The sequence below is a fragment of the Alligator sinensis genome, unplaced genomic scaffold (genome assembly GCF_000455745.1).
Source record: "Alligator sinensis unplaced genomic scaffold, ASM45574v1 scaffold205_1, whole genome shotgun sequence".
NCBI classification, from domain to species: domain Eukaryota; kingdom Metazoa; phylum Chordata; order Crocodylia; family Alligatoridae; genus Alligator; species Alligator sinensis.
This window is the reverse complement of record NW_005843046.1, coordinates 373,345-394,224: the sequence shown is the minus strand read 5'-3', so window position 1 is coordinate 394,224 and position 20,880 is coordinate 373,345. Positions and strand designations below refer to the sequence as shown.

The 20,880-nt window shown below is 40.1% G+C and overlaps 1 protein-coding gene across 1 annotated transcript in view; it reads right to left on the bottom strand.

Moving 5' to 3' along the window:
- Positions 1-6,482: 6,482 nt before the first annotated feature.
- Positions 6,483-20,880, bottom strand: part of LOC102376991 (arf-GAP with GTPase, ANK repeat and PH domain-containing protein 1-like) — a 224,827-nt gene continuing 210,429 nt past the window's right edge. The window contains exons 5-7 of the mRNA XM_025193419.1: positions 20,268-20,353; positions 13,881-14,022; positions 6,483-6,768 (exon numbers count right to left, since the gene is read on the bottom strand). Of these exons, the coding sequence (XP_025049204.1) occupies positions 6,587-6,768; positions 13,881-14,022; positions 20,268-20,353 (410 nt within the window). The 3' untranslated portion in view covers positions 6,483-6,586. The remainder of the gene's footprint in view (positions 6,769-13,880; positions 14,023-20,267; positions 20,354-20,880) is intronic.

The window sequence follows — 20,880 nt, the reverse complement described above, 5'->3', positions numbered from 1 at the left end:
TACTAACACCAGTGCTCCAACAATCACTACAGCTGCTACTATACACTACATACTACTATACACTATATACACTACATACTACTATATACTATACATTTATGGCTTTGAATGAGTGTGTGTGTATGTGTGTGTGTGTGTGTGTGTGCGCGTGTGTGTGTGCGTGTGTGCATGCGCGCGCCCACTAAGGTGATCAGTACCCCTCATAACTCAAAGTTTGCATTTATGATTTTATAGGTAACTTCACATCCCATACAATAAACTAGAATTTATGATGATCCTGAGAGTTGGTTCTTTGTAGCCAACACCAGGAGAGTCTGGTGCTCTAGGTGAAAATTTGGCAACCTACAGGCCAGATCCAGCCTGCAAAACTGTTGGATTCAGCCTAAGGAGCAGAGGCTTCCACAGCCAGAGACTTTGCTCATGTTATGTTATGCCATAGCCAAGTACTTCACCCTTGCTACACTGGGTGGCAGAAGAAAGTGGTGGTGGCCTGGTCCTAGTGTCAGCCTGTCTTCAACTGAAGCTGGAACATTCATTCCATCCTGACACTGCAGAACATGGTTGACCCCACTTTAGGTCAGAAATAAACCGAAGAATTTTTTTTTTCTTTTTTTTAAATGCACCACTCACATTTGCAAGTGATTTGAGCCAAAGCGTTTATTTTGCAGTGCTGCTGCTATGCACTATGAATCATCATTTAAATAGGCCTATATTGTCCACTTTTGACTAGACTAGCTAATGAGTAATCAGGGCATGTCACTCCAAATGCTGCTGTGTAGCCATAAGCATTCTACTGAAAGGTCACAGCTGTACATTACTGAAATTGAAGTAATTATAAGAGCCAGAGGACCTGCTCCCTGGCTTCACATGGCACTTTTGGTCTACACTGCTCCAGCCTGATTTCAAAATTGAGGAACCCTTCAGGTCATATCTAGTATAGAGGGTATATTGCCTCTCCCTAAAATCTGTCAGTGTAAATAGGACTAAGACTTTATTTTTCACCCATTAAGCTGATTTACATTTCTTAATGAATATACATCGATAAAAATGAGCTCAACAATACTGATAGCAAGTGACAGTCTTTCTGTATAACCCATGTACACACAAACTATTGTTTCATCTTTGTCCTTTAAAGAGATTTGAGTTCATTCTTTAAAATATCTTTTTACTCACACAGTTGGGTCATTACTAGACCAAGCAAGAATTGTAAGCAAAACAATCATTTTCATGTCCAGCAGGCATTTTCAGGATTCTAACAATTTCATTTTCAAATTTCATCAACCTGGCACAACAAAGGGTAGAAACACCACAACGTGAGCAAAGGATACACTTTATAAACTGGCATCACTTTTTTCTTGCTATGTCAAGGCTTTGCTAATGTATTTTAGTGAAACTGGATGTTACAAAAGTGGCTAGAATAGGAAAAATCCAAGGTTCAGGAAAGGAGGTGAGATGTTGCACAAAGTTCAATCAAATACCTTCTCCAATACACAACTAAACACATTCTTCTGAGGGTCTTTTACCATTTTCCTTGTTTGGTTTGGTGCATGCTGTAAACTACCTTAGAATGTCAAAAAATCACCATTATTAGTAGGAAACAATTTGCAGCCATGCCACCTACAGTAATGAGGATAATTAAATAGACTGAAAGACTCCACTCCACTGACAGCTTATTTCCAGAGTCTGCACTAATTTATTTAGTGGAACCTTAACAACAACATAGCAGACAACATTGAAGTTGTAGCAATCCTTTATCTGACAAGGCTTCTTGTTAGCTTACCTCTATACATAATGGCAAGGCCTGAATTATGTATCACTGCTACCAAACCAAACAATCTATACTAACCAAGCAATTTGTTCTAGAAAAAAAAACCATAGCTTAGTAATTAAGAAACATGAACCAACTTTGTACTTTAACACTAACTATTCTACAACAGCATTTAACCTATATGAACAATGATACTATGCAGAACAAAGATTTTTTTTGTCTAGATTCAGTTGTGCTCACTGAAATACACACTGAATTAGTTTCAATAACTAACTACAAAACCAAAACTAAATTAACTACAATATAGTCTTCAGGCTAAAACAAATTCACATTAAAAACTCAAGTTTGTAGTCAGATATTCAAACAAAAATGTTACAAAGACAGGTAACATTTTGACATGTTTCTCCATGGGTATCTGATGCAAAGGTTACATAGAGAAAGGTTATATATGGGTCAGAGAGCATCTGAACATAAAAAAAGAAAGCAAAGATATGCAATTACTACTACATCCTGAACAAACATAAAAGCAATTTTTATGCATTAATGGTACATCAAGCTAATTCAAGAAGGCTCAAGTCATTAGAGAGACATCCTGGGGCAGAACACAGTCAGTATAATACTATGCTGACAAGAAATATTAAAATAATGATTTCACTGTCATTGATAAATTCTATTTTGATGAGTAACAACTGAGAACTACATGTTAATGAAGAAATCTAAAAACATCCAGACTGATAGGGATTAAAAGAAACCTTTAGATAATTGTTCCGTCACCAAAAAACCAAGTGCAGTAGAAAATATGACTTTAGGAACTCTAGTTTTGGACCCACTTCTGGTACTCCTATTGTGATAGTACCTTACCTCACAGTAATTCCATGGGAGGTGGTATAGAAAAATATTAAAAGCAGGCACTCATATGACAAGTCCATTAAAAAAAATCAATTTAAACCTTAGAATGACCAAAAACATGACCTGACAAAAATAAGCTCCCAATAAAAAGTCTATAGAAGAACTTCTGATCATATGCGAAGTCCCCCCCCCAGCTGATTTCCCGCTGCCAGCTTTTATCCCTGCCAGGCGGCGTTCCTTGCTAACATCATCGGGCTGGGCCGGCCCCAGCCGCAGAGAAAAGCAGCTGGTGAACCGTGCGGGCGCTCCGCCCCTCTGTGGCTCATCTGGCCTGGCTGTGTCTGAGGGAGGTAAGTTTGCCCTGTTCTCGGGGCTTTCCTTCTCGTTGTCATGGCAGGTTATCCCCACCGCGACCCATGCCATGGGAGGAGTCTCCTGCCCCTTATCGCGCCCCTCCCCCCGGGACACCAAGTTTATACACAATCAGGTGAAATCTTCCTTGAATTAGCTATTTCGCAATCAGCGTAAGCAACACATACAAAACAAACTCCAGCCAAACTTTTTAAATCTTGAGTCATGAAGACATGTCCATATTCATAAGCGAATAAAAAGCAGGACCTTACTACCACAACATGTCTTCATTTATCCCATCTACTTCTTTCTGTTTTTATACACAATTACAAATTAAGTCTTTAAAATTTGACAGCTCTTTAGGGAACGGACCTGAAAAAATTGTAACAATAATACTGAATGCTATTTGGTTTTGAGGAATGATGAACTGTTGGAGAGTCAAGCAATTTCTGAGGTCTTATCCTGCTTGTCCCCTCACTTGACAGGCTCTCATGGGCAGAATCTCTTTAAGCATCAATTCTACAGGTAGTTAAGCATATGCGTTTATTTTAAGCCCATGAACAGTCACACTGAAGAAGAAGGGGTAGGCAGTGATTCCAGAACCTGGCTGAACTAAGGATTCAGTTTCCTCATAAATGATCTCTCATCTTGGGCAGTACAGTGAAAACGTAATTACAATGTAATGCTTTATGCTGCTTGCAGACATGAAACACTATGTAAAAGCGAATACAGCATTAAACTAAGCATAGAAAAATCAATATCAAGAAACTAAAATCCTCTGTATTTGCCATCTCCCCACTAATAAGTAATCCCTTAAATGAGCAATCTCTTATGACCTGTTGGTATAGTCATAATGATACTGTAGGTGTCTTCAGTGAATTAGATCAGGAATAAGTATATTCAGTATCACCCCATGCCAGCATAAGTTAAAACACTTAAAATACTGAACTTTTCAAAAAATCTTTATTTGACTGTTAAGTATGGTTTCACTAACAGTTTTGCAGTTCTTTGACTAGCAAGGTAAAAGGGGCAAATTTGCAAAACTAGGGATGATATTTCTTATAAATCACAGATTGGCTTAACAGCTGAAAATAATTTTATCCTCCCTCAGTCATCACTTAAGGCAAAGCACTGAAATACAGTAATGATCCTTTTATTTAGTTTTCAGTGAACTGTAATTTTGTTTGCCCTACAGGATCCCTTAGAAAGAGCAACCATACCATCTCTTAAACATAAATTCAATCTGGCACTTCCTAGAGGTATAAATCATAGGTAAATTATATTGAATCTTTCTCAACATTTCCCCAAGGATGTGTAATTCAGCTCAACAGTCAATTTCTGATTCCAATTTGGATCATTTGCCATTCACTGTGGTCAGAAAACCAAAGTTACCACTTCTGTCATTGAAATCAATGACAGAACTATCTTCACTTGGAGCACGATGTGCAACTGGGCTGCATCCAGACATGCGTGGACATTTGGTTCCCCAGGGACAACTAGTGGTGGTGCACCTTATGCTGCCACTAATTGTCCCTGGGGAACGCCTGTGCCACACGTGCTGTGGTGCGCAGCAAGTTACACCAGGTTCGGGTGGGGAGTGGAAGACCAGCACTGGGCTGGGCCCACTACCCTTATCCAGGGTCCTGGGGGCCTCCCAGGGCTGCAGCTGTAGCTGTCCTGCCTCGCAGAGCCTGACTGGCAGTGGAGTGCGGCTCCAGCCAACCAGGCTCCGGCTCTGGCGGCTCCACCGCAGGCTCCATCACATGCAACACTGCTTTTTTTGTTGACCCCTGGATAGGGGTCAAAAAACCCCTCTGCTCTGTTCCCTTGCAGTATGGAGTACAACTGAATGTGCAGTATGTGGTGCCACACTGCATGGCTGCGCTTGTTTCAATCCAGCCCTGTAAACTAACTGTATGCCAGAGAGAAATAGAGTTGCTCAAGATATGCAATGAAAAATGAACTTCAAGTAAAGGCAAAACACAAAGGAATTTAATGGTTTGTCTTTATCCAATCAAGACTTCAGAAAATCATCTTTGATTCAGGGAATTTCTAGAGTACACAGTGTGGAGTTTTTAGCACCTGTGTTGTTAAAATCTGTGCCAAATGTTCAGAAAGTTATTTAAACTTGTATTAGCAGAAGCACCGTGAAGTAGATGAATAGAACATCTCATTTGTCATTTAATCTTGGACAATTCACTTCAGTATTTGCATTTCAGTGGGTCAGTTACTTGTATTTTTGATTGGAGTCTTTTGCATGTACACCACATAGACACTTAATAACACAATAAAATCTCTCCTGTAACTACAGAAGGGCAGTTCCTGAAGGGAAAAATAGCAGAGAAAGTAGAAACATTTAAAAAAAATTTTACCAGTACCATGTTACCTAAACACCAGACTAAACCTCATAATCTGAACAATCTGTCACTACTGATCATGATTTTTTGAAAGGCTTTTTGAAAGGTAGACCATTTCTACTAGCAGAGGACAGTTTAGAATAAAGAAGACAGCCAGAGAGACCTCTCCTTTAAGATGCCCTCTCTATTTTCTGGCTGTTCGAATTTACAGAACAAGATTGGCAAACTTCAGCAGATCTCACCCTCCAAGGCTGCAAGCCTACCCTACTCATTTGTTGCCAATCCATTTAAAAGGCCTGGGATCTGTTGAGAACTCCTAGAGGAGCTGGTCATTGCTAATCCCGTCAATTTTCCTGTACAACCATGCACAGCCAGAAATACCGATGGTAGCCAAATTCCAGCTAATTATTTTTTTTAAAGAAAAAACAGAACAAGTACTGTAGAGAACAGTTTTTGTAAGGGGGTTAACACAATGATTTGGTTATCGCAGCAATAAATAAAATACACGCCTGAAACAAACAACATATAGAACTTCCACTAGGGGGACCACAAAGACCATTTTCATAAGCAGAATACTTTCAGCACTGTATTTTTTTCCCTTAGGAACACATAGGAGCTCTTTTCAGAAACAGTCAAACTTTCTAAGTATAGGAGTAATAGTTAACTACACCAGTAGTTAACTACATTAGTCAATCAAGCCATATTTGCTGTTGTTTTTTTTTATACTTGCTGCCCCTAATAATTTTGAACACTTTCCATGAACAACCCCTTTCATCTGCTCTCAAATTCCTCAAGACATGCTTGCAATTCTGATGGGCATACAAAGCTGCCACCTGATACAGACCACATGGATACTATGAAATTTCTAATCCTGATTTTATGAACCATAATCTTATCAATATATATTCTTCTCTCTCCCACCAACCTAAATGTTTAGTTGCATTTTTTGTCATATCATTAGACATACCTATTTAGACATATTTAGTTGCATCTTTATGTTATATATCTATTTATGTGGTAATTATATGCAACAGATCAATTGCAGTTGCACATAAGAGCAGAGACAGAACAATGTTCTGTATATGTACAGTGCTATGAACACCACCACCACAATTACTCATTGGACTCTGCAGGTATAAAAATAAAAAATAATAACAAAAACAACAACTTGTTTTTTTAATTTTGACCAAAACTGAGATGAAATCTTTCCATGGATGTGAGCTATACAACAGACACTTGTTAAATTCCAAGAATTCACAGATTATGGTATTTTGTGAAATGCTGTGTAAGAAATGAAATGATCTTTACCATCTTGAAAGACCCTTTCCACATTCAGTCCATAAGTAGCACAGGTTTCATAATAAGTGCATCTCTTCAAATCATTTGACAGCTTCCTTGCTCTGACATCATCAATGACACGAGGATTACTGGAACTTATAGCATCTGTAGTAGCAGTACGAAAAAAAACCCACCATTAGCAATTGCCCTTCTCTATATCTTTAAGCAACACTATATTATATTTAACAAAAAAGTAATCTTATCAGGCCCAACAAGTAATCCAAGAATATATGAAACCTTCATCCAGCAGTCTGCACAGTTTATATAAACATGTAAAAGGAATTGTAGTTTATGCACAACCTTAAATGACATTGCATGCTAATTCTAAAATTCATCAAATACCATGCAGCATTATTTTATTGCTTCTGACAGCTACACACACATTTACATGAAAACTACCATTGTTTTAATGAGAAACAATATACATCAGTTTATGTTCTATTCTCTCCCACTGACATAAGCATTTAGTTATATCGTTAGTCATATCTTTAGATACAAATACATCCTTAGATATATTTAGTAGGCATGTGTGAAGCGGCTACTATTCGCTTTGGATTCAGTTGATTCAGGGGACAGTATTTTGATTCGGTGATTCAAATCACTGTCCCGAATCAATATGGCTGAATCTGATTCAGAGATCTGGCCACTGCCGAATTGCTGAATCTTCGATTCAAACAGGCCCCATCCTCCACCAGCCCTCCCAGCCCCATCGATGGCTGCCCCGCCCAGCCCCAGCATCCCAGCTCTAAAAAAGTCCTCCACACACTGGCTGCTGCCAGGCCGGGGGGAGGGGGGAAGTGGGGATCCCCGCTGTACCCCACTACCCCACACTGCATGGGGGGGGCTCTGCCACGAGCCCCCCTCCCCTGCCCACTCTCCCAGCCCAGTCAATGGCTGCCCTGCCCTGCCCAGCCCCAGTGGCCTGGCCCCCCCCACTTTTCTTTTTTAAAGGTGCGAACTCACCGGCTGCTGCCCCCCACTGCCCCACGCTGCACAGGAGGGGGAGGGGGCCTCTGGCAGAGCCCCCCACGCAGTGCAGGATAGTGGGGGGCAGCGGGGATCACCACCACGCCTAGCAGAAGCCAGTGAATGCGGGGCTTTTTTGTTTTTGTTTTTTTTTTTTGCAGGGGATGGGGCCTGGCAGGGGTCCCCCCATGGTCCCCCTTCTCCAGCCCCCCCTCCCCCACCCCCTACTTACCAGCACGGAGTCCGGGTCCAGCTCCCCGTGGCGGTGAGCAGATACTGACTGCATCTCCAAATCTCTCTGAATCTTTTCCAAATCGATTCAGAGAGCTTTGAATCAATTCGGACCTTTTTGTTGGTCTCACGATTTGATTCAGATTTGGAGATTCGGTCACCAAATCGGGCCAAATCTCCCCTGAACCGAATCAGCACCTGAAGCTTCACATAGCCCTAATATTTAGTTGCATCTTTATGGGGTGGGGGTTTTGTGCGGGAATAAATCAAAGCTGCTGGATAATTATGACTTCTAAGCATTGATGGAAGTTGCAAGTGCTCAATAAATAACTTTCAGTAAATTATCTTTAATTTATAGAAAATATCTTCCCCTTGAAGTGTTAAAGTTCCGTGGTTTTCCTCTGAATTCAACTACTACACATTCAACAAAATATCTACAGAAGTCATAACACAGTTATCAATCATTGTTAGGAAGTATATCTCAGAGAAAAACAGATAGGCGGAATCCTTTTAATGAATCTCTCTCAAAATCTTTGCTACTATATTCTACATATAATTATAACCCAAAACCATGTCTTAGGTTACAATTACATATGGAACACAATTACAATAATTAAAGTAATTAAAGACAATTTGAAGTCATTAGAAATAATTATTTCATTAAGGATTTGATATGCTTGAACTCTAATGAAAAATGTATCTTCCATATTTATGCTTCCATACTACTGGAACCTCACACAATATTTTTCTAATTAGACAAGAAACTGGAAACTGAATTTTACTTGAAGATAACAGAGATTCATTTAGCTTACTGGACAGAAAACAGTAACTGTGTCAAGTTAAAGGTGAATTCATAAAATACAGCCAATGACCCTGAAATCATGAAATGACTCTGAATACCTAACTCTCATTATTATGCACTACTCCATACCTGGTAGGTTACAGATTACATTTATTTTAAAAATATTCATGGATACTTGGGTATACAAAACACTAGGAAAAGAAATATTGTGTCATCTCCTATTGTAACACAGAGGCCTAAGTGGAGAAAGGTTATTGTTTGCACATGCAACCTTGAACTACCATGTTTCACAACTTGCATGTTTAATCATGAAACATAAAATGACAGCTCCATGTAACTGTACTGTACAGTATTTCCCGTTTCTTGCACAAAAATGCACAAAAACAAAAAAGGTTGTTACGGATCAAGAATAAGCCTCCAATGAATTCCAAAATATACATTTTAAGTTCCATAACTCTCCCCTCATGCCCAGCATATGTTTTTTGTCCACAAGAGTGCTCCTTAACTCCTACATACTTTTTATTTTCAGCAGCATGTTGTTTTAAACATTACACATCCTACAAACACTAGGGTTAGCTTTGCTTTTCATTTACCTGAGTGTATGTCCTGAAGGTGAATTCAGAGGCACAGCGGTATGTTAAATGGAGCTTTCACCTACACCACTTGACAATTTTTTTTTCTCTTGTCTCCTCGGAGGGAAACACAGTTGCCCCCTCCACAATGCAAAGAATTCCTCAGAAACTTTTGCCTAAGCGACTAGCTAGGTTCTTTCAAACCCTAAGTGTCAAAGCATATGCTCGCTCACGCTGCCCACATTCCCTTTCACTCACTCTGAAGTCCTGATCTGAAACTCACTACTCACCAAAAAGACTTTGTCTGATTGTTGGAGTCTGGTTATAAAAAAGCCAACAATGAGCTTAGGAAAACAAACCTACACACACTTAGAAGATAATTTAGATGGGCCAGGTTAATTAGAACCATCTTTTCTTCTAGGATAAAATCATGCACAGCTCTTCAGAAACCCAATTCTCAAAATTCATATATCACCTAAGGATTGATCTACACTATATTCCCTTAATGTTACCTTCTTATTTCAAAAGAGGCTAAACAATTTGTGCTCTAACCAGAACACTCACCTGTAAGAGAACAATTCAAGACAGTTTCAAGGGAAACAAAGGATTGCAAAGGAAATTGTTCTACCTGAAATTGAGGGATAGTCACTGAACCTCCAAATATACCCAAACTGACAATACTTTTTGCTATTGGCACCCCATGAATTTAACCTTTTTAATATAATAATAGGAAGATACTGAGAGGATGGTACTTACTGGTACCATCATAAGCAATACTTAATCAGTTATTATTCTTTCACTTCAAAGGTAAGATATCAAATTGCTTCTATAGTTAACTACACTTGATCTTATACCATAAACCACTTGTACACCAGGATTTCCCAGTAATTGGAAGTGTTATTGCTCAGCTTCCACTACTACTTTGCTTAGTGCTCAGCATTCAGAGAAATGCTAATTGACTAGGCAGTGCTTGGCACTCATGTCTCAAGTATATAATTTAAAAACTTGAAAATATTATGCATCTTGGTTGCCAGTGTACCAACTGAAATATATTATTTATATTTTGGTATTTCCTATCTAAATCAAGCAATTTAAACAACTATGTTGGGAATGAAGTTTAGATATTTTTTTTAAAAACCAGCAGAGGGTGCTATAGGCATTTGGCCAACAATGAACCTAAAATTAGCAGCATCAACCAACAGATCATCTTTTTTGGCTCTCAAACAGAATTCAGTACTGTAATCTGGATTGCACTTTTCCTTGGGGAATTAGGAAAGAAAGCACCCCTCTATTTTCCACCCTCTTTCAAAAGGCAAAAGTTTCAGTTTAGTGTGCAGGAGAAAGTCAGACCCTCGTAGGGACATAACACTTAGAAGCATCTTCCCAGTGACTAGTTACAATTAATACGATTGCCAGCAGTAAGAGAGATACATCTGTCACCATAAAATTCAGGGGGAAGGGAACCAACTCCTCCTCTGCCCCCCAATTTTCAACTTGAGTGGCAGTCACTTGAAGAAGCATGTGTCATTTACCCTCCCCAGTGCTGTAGTGGAAAAGATCTATACAAACTCAGAAAAGCTCATGGAAAGAGAGGGCACTGTTGAATAGTAATTTTAGGTGGCTTCTAGAGCTCTTAACCCCTGAACTGGATGCACATTAACACCTTTAAGTGTCTTAAAGCACTCATTGTTTGGCTTAAAATTACACCACTTCTGGGCAAGATTATCTCTAATCCACGTAATTTTGTTCCCAAGATGTGGCTACTCCCTATAGCTATTTTACGAAAGTTAAAGTCATCCAGCATCCCAGAATGCAATGGGGCTCATCTCGAGTCAGGATGAGCTGGGCCACTGGACTGCAGTGGGGCTGGACATGGTGCCTTATCCCCCAGATGTACTGAACAGAGTGAGTGGCACAGTCCTGGAATGACCACCAGCCATGGTACCTCCCGCCAACACCTGAATTGGCTCACTGCTCCCCCTGGACAGAGCAACCCCCACAACTGTGGAGCTCACTTGCTCTGTCCAGAGGGAGCAGCAAGCTAGTCTGAGTTCTGGCTGGCAGGGGCAGTGAATACTGCAACCCTGGGTTCAGAGCCCCACCACCCCAAGCTCCCCCTGCAGCCACACCCTCCACCAACAAGCAAAGTGGCGGCAGGAGGGCCAGGACCCTGCTGGACAGCCCAGCCCACACTATCCCTACTCCACCAGCTCTCAGGCTCCAGCTTGGACACTGCACTGCTGAGCTACTGCCCCAGGGAAGTAGCAGCAGCAACAGCAGCAGCTCGGCTCTGCTCTCAGGTCTGGCTCCTCCCAAAGAAAGGAGGAGGGGTGACCAGAGTGGAGGCTTTTTTCAAAATCAGTAAAACTTTACTCTATTTCCATACTTTGCCATTAACACAAAACTCAGAGACAGCAATGTTCATTCCCTTGAACCAGCTTCCAAGGGAAGTGGTGCTGGCTCCTACCTTAGGGGTCTTTAAAAGGAGGCTTGGACAAAAAAATAAAATAAGTAAAACACAGAGGCAGCAATTATTTTACCTGAATGAAAGTCTCAATATGGGTCCAGGGCTGTGGCACTCACTGCTCCTACCAGGTAGAGCCTGACTGGCTTGCTGCTCCCACTGGGTAGAGGAAGTGAGCTCCAAAGCTGTGACGCTTGCTTTGACTGGTGGGAACAGCATGCCAGTCCTGCCCCTGCTCAACAAGCCTCTACTGGCAAATCATAGCTGTGCAAGTATAGTCAGAGATGTTTTTTCTCTTTAAAATACAACTACTCCACCAAGTCAATCAACACTAATGTGATTAACATTAATGTGGCTTAGAGCGTAACAAGGACCAAAGACAAAGACGTGTACAGTGATGTAAAAGAACAAAGCAGAAGAAAATTACTTCCCCCTCCAATTTTTCCATTATAGGTCTGCTAAGTTTCACTGATCCCACATACACGTTTAAAAAAAAAGTGCAATTCTCAAGTTGACATTGGCCCATTCGGCAATCTGTTTCTGGTTTTTGCTGAAGTTTTTTGCTATGCTAGGATTTTTCATGTCATCTACTTCCCTGTTTTTATCTGTCATCTGCTTCCGCTTTAATGCTCTGTTGCTATTCTTTGCCATGTGCCTTCTCCCTACTTCCCTTGCTTCACAAGTCACTCCCTATCCCCAGCATCTCAAAAATACAAGCCAAGAAAACACTATCAGCACTAAATCACCTCTACACTCTCTCACACTAGTGCAAGCTAAAAGTAAACATCTGAAATTGCACCTGCAATAGTTACGCTGATTGGGACAGGGGGAAAGGAATCAATGTGACAAATTCATTACATTTATCTTTTCCTTCTGCTCCCAAACAGAAATCTTTCAATACAACTGGACAGCAACGCAGATGTTGATGGTCCTGACATGCTTCCCAGCTACAAAATCCCATAGTCCTTTCACAACTTAAAACTGTAGACTGTTTATGGCAGTGGTACTCAACCTCCTCAGCTGGCAGGCCAGAAAGGCAGTGCCCAATCCGTCTGTGGCCTGAACCCAGCAGGGCCACACCCAGAGCAGAAGGGGGCAGCCCAGCCTCAATCCAGCTACGTGGTGGAAGGAGACTTGGGCTGAGCCAAAACGTGGACCCTCAGGGGAGGAGGCAGCATAGACTGGCCCCACAGGAGAAAAGGGGCATGGCCCAGCCCCAACCTGGCTGGGTGGAAGGAAGTGGGTATGGTCTGGGGTCACAAAGGTAAATGAGTGCTGCCCAGCCCCAACCCAGATGTCTGGAGGGAAGGGGGCATGGCCTGGCTCCAATATGACCATGCACAGGTGCTGCAGGGGCTTGCGATTTGGCAGGGCCTGCAATACTGCCAATGTTCCCCTCCTGCCAAATTTCCCAACCTATGGGGAGCCCCATGGGCTGGATTCCAAGGCTCTGCAGGTTGCATTTGGCCCATGGCTGGAGGCTGAGCACCCATGTTCTATGGCTATGATTCTATAAGATTACTCTTTTTCCAGGGAAAGATTTAAGTACTATTATGGGAGGTTTTCTAAGGTCCACGCTCTGGGACACATGCCGGTGGTTGCCTACCCCTGTGGTAGCACATTTAAAAAAGAAAAAAAAGAGAGAACTAAGTCTTACCTAAAGTATTTATACCAAAGGCCAGGCCTGTCCTACTGGTAGTCCACAGGTCACATACAACCCCCAAAGGTTAAACATGCAGCGCAGCACCGCCCCTGCCCCCCTCCCCCTTGCCATTCACCAGCCAGGCACCACTTCCCCACTGCCCCATCACTCTCCTGCTCCCAGAGTCTCCAGTCTCCCCTCCCCCCCACCTCCAACTTCCTGCCTCTGTCCCTAGGGCTCAGGATAACCCCACATGGTATAGTGGGAGGGGGGCAGAGGACAAGGGAGCATGTGACTTGTGAAAACATGGAATATGTTGGACTTTAGCAACCAAATGACTGCAAATATTAATTTTGCCAAACAAGCTGATACAAAAGTAAGTGGATCTAATTAAATATTTCTTTTAAAAAGTTGTCATTACAAAATTATCCTTTTAAAATACACTTTAAGATAGGTAACTAACCAAAGAGAATGAACTATAAAAGACAGGAAGTGAGGAACTTATATCTGTCTAGAGAAATTATAATCAAGTTTACTTACCCTGGGTTCCCACTAGTACCATTGGGATTTCACTAGTGTTACGATAGTTGGCCATACGGCTATAGTAGTGGTAAACAGTCTGGAAACTAATTTCATCTTCCAAGCTGAAGACAAATATAACTGCATCCACCCACATGGCAAACTGTAGAAAATAAAGGAGGGGGAAAGACATTCGGTGAAAAAGCGAAGAATAAAAACAATGGGTTTATCTTGTACTGGCAGAGCTGAGGGGGAGAATGATCCATTAGAGAAAAGTTATTATCAATGCTAAAAAAATATGTTTCATTTTTATATTTGTGGTGTGTTTGGTGCTTGTTAAGGTGTAGATTAACATTTATAATAATGGCGTGGATAAAGTAGAGTCCCCCAAACATCTTTACCTCACTAATATATGCTACAAAAACGATTATGGGCCTAAGAGGTAAGGCTTTTGAAAAAAGGGTTATTTTGTCTGGCGGTAGGGCGGGGAGAGGGTTAATAACAGTCTTCAAATACCTAAGGGCAATTATGCAGGGGAAAAAGATGGTCTTTTCTTTATGGCCACAGGGGACAGGACTAGGAGCAATGGACTCAAGCTATAGCAAAGGAAATTTAAGTTGGAGATTAGGAGAAACTTTCTGACTGGAACTTTGACTATGGTCAAGCATTGGAACAGGCTACCTAGAGAAGTTGTAGGATCTCCAGCCCTTGGAAATTTTCAAGAGCAGGCTGGACTGACACTTGGCTCAGATAGTTTAATCAGGGATGACCCTACCTTTATGCAGAGGCCTGGACTACATAAGGTCCCTTTCAGCCCTATTTTCCCATGAGCCTATGTAAATATAGTCCTAATCTCTTTCAGAGAATTAATTTTGTTATATAATACACAGAGGTTAGTGAAGCAACCATTTACTTCTCTTTTTTCTTTTTACCTGTGCATATTGATACCCTAGGTAAAGAAAGCATAAAAGTTAACTAACTTCACTAACTAGTGATTTGTACTAACTTCAAAATAATATCAAAATCCCACAAATATTTTTTTTTAATAAAATCAAACCAAATTATCAGTTACCAAAATTTACAACTGTCCTAACTGTATAAGTAATAAAATAAATGTAATGTTTTATCATCTGAAAAGTAAGGTGGTTCTCCCTGGTATCACCAAATTAATGAAAGTTTGAAACATGTATACATAGACATGGTTCAAGAGTATGTTTTAATGTATTTAAGGGGAAAACAAGCCATCAGAAAAATTCTCTTATCACAGATGAAACTGGATAAGGGAGAAATCTCTTAAACCATACATGACCAACCTGTGACAATGGTGCCACAAGTGACACAGGCAACCTGTGTGCATGACATGCAGCAGATCACAGAAGGGACAATGGCAGATAGAGCAGGAAGCAGAAAGCAAAGCAGCAGATCAGGCAGGGAGCATATGGCTGAAGGCAGAAAGCAGAGCAGCAGATCAGGCAGGATAGGGGATTGGAGTGGCACTTAGGGAAGGTGCGGGGTTACTTTGTGGCGTACCTGCCAAAAAGGTTGGTCCCTCCTGCCATAAGTCAATAAATGAAGGTCTCCGTTCCCATTGGGATCCAGACCGTGCCATGACAAGAAATGCAAAACCTGCCCCCACATCTCCACCACCTCCACTATTACTACACCCCACAACAGAGCCATCAGCATCCCAGGATCTTACAGCTGCACCTCCAGGAATGTAGTATACCTCATCCAATGCACCAAATGCCCTGATGGAAGATATGTAGGAGAGACCAGACAACAACTGCGCACCAGAATGAACGCACACCGGAAATCCATCAAAGACAGAAACACCCAATTACCGGTGGGGGCACATTTCTCACAGGAGGGCCACTCTCTCTCCAATCTCTCAGTCCTGATCCTCAAGGGAAACTTACACAACACATCCCAGAGACAAGCCTATGAGCTCCATTTCATCAACCTGCTGGATACTAGAGATCAGGGACTCAAGGTAGAAATTGGATTTTTGATACATTATAATCTGCCTGGCAACTGACTCCCCAGCCCAGCCCAGCCCAGCCCCTGGCTTCTTTACTTTTCATTCCATCCAGGAAGAGCACACACCGACTGCTGCAGCTTCCTTAGCCTGACAAAGGGTTTTTGAACCCGAAAGCTTGCTTAATAACTATTCTCCAACCATTTGGGTTGGTCTAATAAAAGATATCAAATTCACCCAAGGAACCTTGTCTGCCTATATCCTTAGACCAACACGGCTACAACCCAAATCCATTCCCATTGCACATTTTATATTAATGGAAAGCTTACCAACTCCCACCATAACCATGATGTAATAATGTGCGTCTAATTACATTTATTACCAGAGTGTTTAGAGCCTCAACATAAAGACTACAGTCTATATACACCTAGAAAGATGCAGACTCTGCTGCAAAGGATTTACAATTAAGCAGACAAGACAAAAATGTGGAGGGAAACAGGCAAAAGAGTGAACCGATATAGCAGTCACTGGCAGAGCTCAGAACAATATCAAGGTCTTCCAAGTCCCAGTGAAGTGCCCTTTTCGCTTTCTTTCAAAAATGGGTTACTATAAGCCAATTAATATGTTGCACAATATTTCTGCCCTGAGTTTATGCTCATTAGTATCTGAGTATTGCCAGCTCTTGAGGTTATTATATTTCCGTTCTTTCAACACTTCACATTTTCAGCACCTGCTTCTGAAGTCATGAAATTATGCAAGTACTTCAGCTCTTATTCCTTAAAAATTCCAAAATTCTAAAAGCTCAAATTACAGACAAAAAATAAGAAATCTACATTTCAGTTTTGCAACTCGATTATTTTTTAATATACGAGTTGGCAATACTGTTTTTTTATATATATTTCTTTCCATCTAATCCATTTGAGACCATGGGAAAAAACAGTATTGAAATGTTATTTATGCTAGATGTAATAAACAAATTAAACATACAAAATTGTGGGAGTCTAAATTCTTCAGACTTTAATATACAATCATGCACTAGAATCTGTTGTATTTTGTTTGGAACTTATTTGTAGCACTGATATTCTTTTAAAGTGCCATTTTTTAAGCTTTTCTTCAGAAGATGCCTCATTCAGTAAGAAATGTGTAAGTATACTTGTGCCTGGAAATAGTTCATTTCTTAAGGTTAAATGTTTCTGTAGAATGTTAAAACTTCTCTCCCACTCCTTCCCAATATACCATACTGCAATGGTATTCCATCTACTAGAGGTTATAAGGATTTCCAAAAAATATGGGACCATTTAAAATAGTTCCTTCTGGTTACAAAATACTTTATTTTTTGACAGTTAGTTATTCTCAGAATGAATTTAATGTCTGTGAGAAGTGCTAGGTTGACTTGACAGCACCAAAAATGTAGATTCTTTGGAAAGCAGTACAAGCAGTGGCAAATTCAACTTTATTCCACTTCCTCACCAAATCTGCTTCAAAATCACCTGGGTTAGAAATCAAGTCCCCTCATGTATGCATGTGGTGCTGCTGTTTGTTAGGTGAACACCTGTCCAAGTAGACAATCAAACCATGCCAGTAGCTGATGAATCAAAGACTCTGAATGGATGGATAGCAAGTACCACCAACAAATTATGATCATGGTGTAATAATAGTATTTTATCAGAAAAAGCTGCTATATTTCTGTAACTGAACTATAAGAACTAAAATCAAAGCTGAAGATGAAAGGTAAAGGTGACGTAAACACAAGTGATATGGTTTGAAGAGGAGGAAAGTCACAGCACCACCAGCTGACTTAACATCTTTCACTAAGGCTATGTACATGCATTCAAATGATCTGGGAGAATTCTCCCAGGCTTGCTCTCCTGGTAGACGCACCTGAACAGCTATTTGAATCCTGAGCTCCTGAGGAGCAGACAGCATGAGGGGGGAGGACTTATAACCTCATGAAATAGCAGTGTAAGGTTAATTTTTTTTCTTCAGAGGATGCTTCACTTTCATTAAGAATTTTGTTAGTATATTTGTGCCTGGAAATAGTACATTTTATTTTGGGACTTATTCATTTGAAAGTTAAAAAATCAAGACCTTTGAAAAGGAATACACTATCAATTTTACATTCAGTTCGGAAGGTTACCTATAAATACATATTTTCTGTCTACAAAATACTGAATAGCAAACAATACCAAGAAAATACAGGAAGCTGGGTTTTTTTCCCTTGGTACATAAATATCAGTAAGCTTATTGTGGGCCCATACACATTTTGAAGTGTTTATATATTATTTTTATAAACACACTTTACATAATGGCCAGCCAGCAGAAGCATGTCTTACGCAATTTATACATGCCTCAAGAGTTAAGCAGCCTAGCTCAACCTCATACCTCCCAGGCTGCAACCTGTATTATATAAACACATCATCTGCTTTAGTCTCTGTGGGCACTTTTATACATGCTCTGGAAGTAGGGGCTGGGGGTGTGCTTTAATTTCAAGTGTCACAGTGTCCCATGTATTATTATGTGCATGTATTAGTAGCGTCTCATATATTAGTGTTTGACGAGCTTTAGTTCAAACGGCCCCAGCACCATTTTGAAGCATGGGAACACTAATACATGAGACACAAAGGTTGTCTGGAGCACAGTAATTACCATGATTAATCGATTCTGCTCCGCAGCATGTTTACAGGTATCCCTTCATTCCTTTGCCTTCCCTCCTGTCTTTGTCCACACTTCTTCCCCTGCTTTAATCCTCCCATCACTAATAAGCAATAGTGGGGCACTGAAACACAAGCTGCTGTTGCTGGCACCTCTCCATTCAGCTGTTTGGCCTCAGAGCAGTTCTGGCTGCTTGTTGCTTGAAGCTGTTCCATCACTGAACAGCTGAGTGGACTGGGTCCAGCAGCAGTTGATGCACCAGAGAAACCTTGCTAATAGCCAGGTGAAGAGAAAATGAAGAGAGCAGTCTGTTCTCTGAGATCTAGAACCCCTGTACATCACTGTGTATTCAACATCTTTGCTCATGGAACGGCCACATGAGTACATGTTTATAAGTAACATTTACTGTTTTCATATTGCATCATGGCAAAGTAAGGTAACCAGGAAAAAAAATGAATGTGCTATATCTTCTCCCAAGAACAGCAAATCCTGTGCACAGTGGAGAAACTGCTTTCCGTAAGACAACATGTTAAAAAGGACACATAAGCCAATTTAGAAATATATTGCAATACAATTACACCCTACTGAAGACTGGAAAATCAGACATTACCACTATGAAGAAATAAGGGGAAAGCAATGAAGAAAAGGTGAAATGAAGGAGAAGGGCAAAATTAAAAGCAAATACACATCTGCTATGTTCACTTTACAAAAGGATTTAAATTAAATTAAAAATTAAATATATAATACCAATCTTCCCAGGGAAGAGAGACAGCCTTGAAATGAACCATCAAAGAAAATAAGTCCATGTTGTATCTAATATTTCTTTGTCAGGAAGTAATTTATAACCCAACTACAAGTACAGTGTGTACTTCTTCAGTGTATAGCCTTGGGTCTTTAAAAATAAACTTTACACTTACCTAAACTCAACACAAACAATACTAATTAAAAAGAGGAACAGTCTGCCCCAATATTTTTCCACCTTGTTATGCATAACACTGTTGATGGGACATATTCAGTCAGGTCTCCTTTAGCAGTCTTGAAATTGATGGCTCCTAGAATGTTTTACCAGTTATGGAAGTAAAGATCTTACAATTTAGTTACCAAGCATACAGTAGGGCCAAAGAGTTCCTATGCATTTAACTTATACATTTAAATAGTGGGCTGGAGACCAGAGTTTTTTAAAATACAAACAAGAGGAACAGAAATTGGAGTAGTTTCTTGTTATGTAGTTAAACAAATTATGCACTCAGATATGTAACCAAGTAAGAACACTAAAAAACATTTCTCATCTGAAATGCATTTATGGTTATTAGTGCCCCTAGAAAACCCATTAGCAATTGGTGCATGGATTCAGAACACAAAAAGTCTTAATATGCTCAAGCACATGAAAAAAATTTCACCCCAAAAGTAGGCAAGACATCTGCATGTACATCTTGCCATTAAGGAAAGCAAGGGCAAACAGTGTATATGTTAGTCACTTGATCGAAGCGTGACATTAGCTGACTTCTTTGAGGCACATCAGATGTCTTCTTCACATCAGAGGGCAGACTGAAGCCCAGCAATATGCTACTGCCTTCTTGAAAGAGTAATTAGCATATTCCATCTTTTCCTAGAAGATATTTAATCAATTACATTTACATTCTTAAAGTAATTTAAAATTAACCTGGTAAGAAATCATGAAGCGTTGTCCTGAAATTGGCTTGACTTTGGGGTGTTTTTAAAATTAATTTTTAATTCTGATATATAATCCAGTTTAATAGAGCTCTATACAGAATGCTCACCTGTGCCTCTGGAGGGCCCCCTTCATCTCTAATCAGCAGCAGATAGCTTTGTCCATCAACTACAATCTCTTTCTTGAATCTCCCACCTGTCACACAAAATAACTCATTACAGAAGAGAAAAAGAAAACACATAAACAAACAAAGGCTTCACTTGTGGAAAAAGCTTTTCTAAGATCTTAGATATGCATAATCCACTGTGTATTAGTTATACACATAGCTCTTATCTATAATGTTTCAAGGATATGTCTTACTGAATAACATTAAACAAAATAAATTTTTAGGGACAGAAAAAATGTTAGGGGTTCTAGTATATACACTGCCAAGAAACTCCTCTGTTACATATTGTAGCAATTTAAAATATAACAAGACTAAATGTCTAATTTTCCAATAATTATAATCTTTTCTTGAAAAAAAAATTCTGTGAAACAAATCTATAAAAGCAATGCTACTCTGGACAGTTGCATACTGTAATGGTTGCCCCCATTATTGTAATATGTGAACTAACTTAAGCTTTTTGCACCCTTTTTTTCCCTCAAGAGAAGCCCAGTTCTTGAAACTAAACATGTAATGTTATGAAAATGGTATTTCTATAATTACAGGTCACACTTAGGGA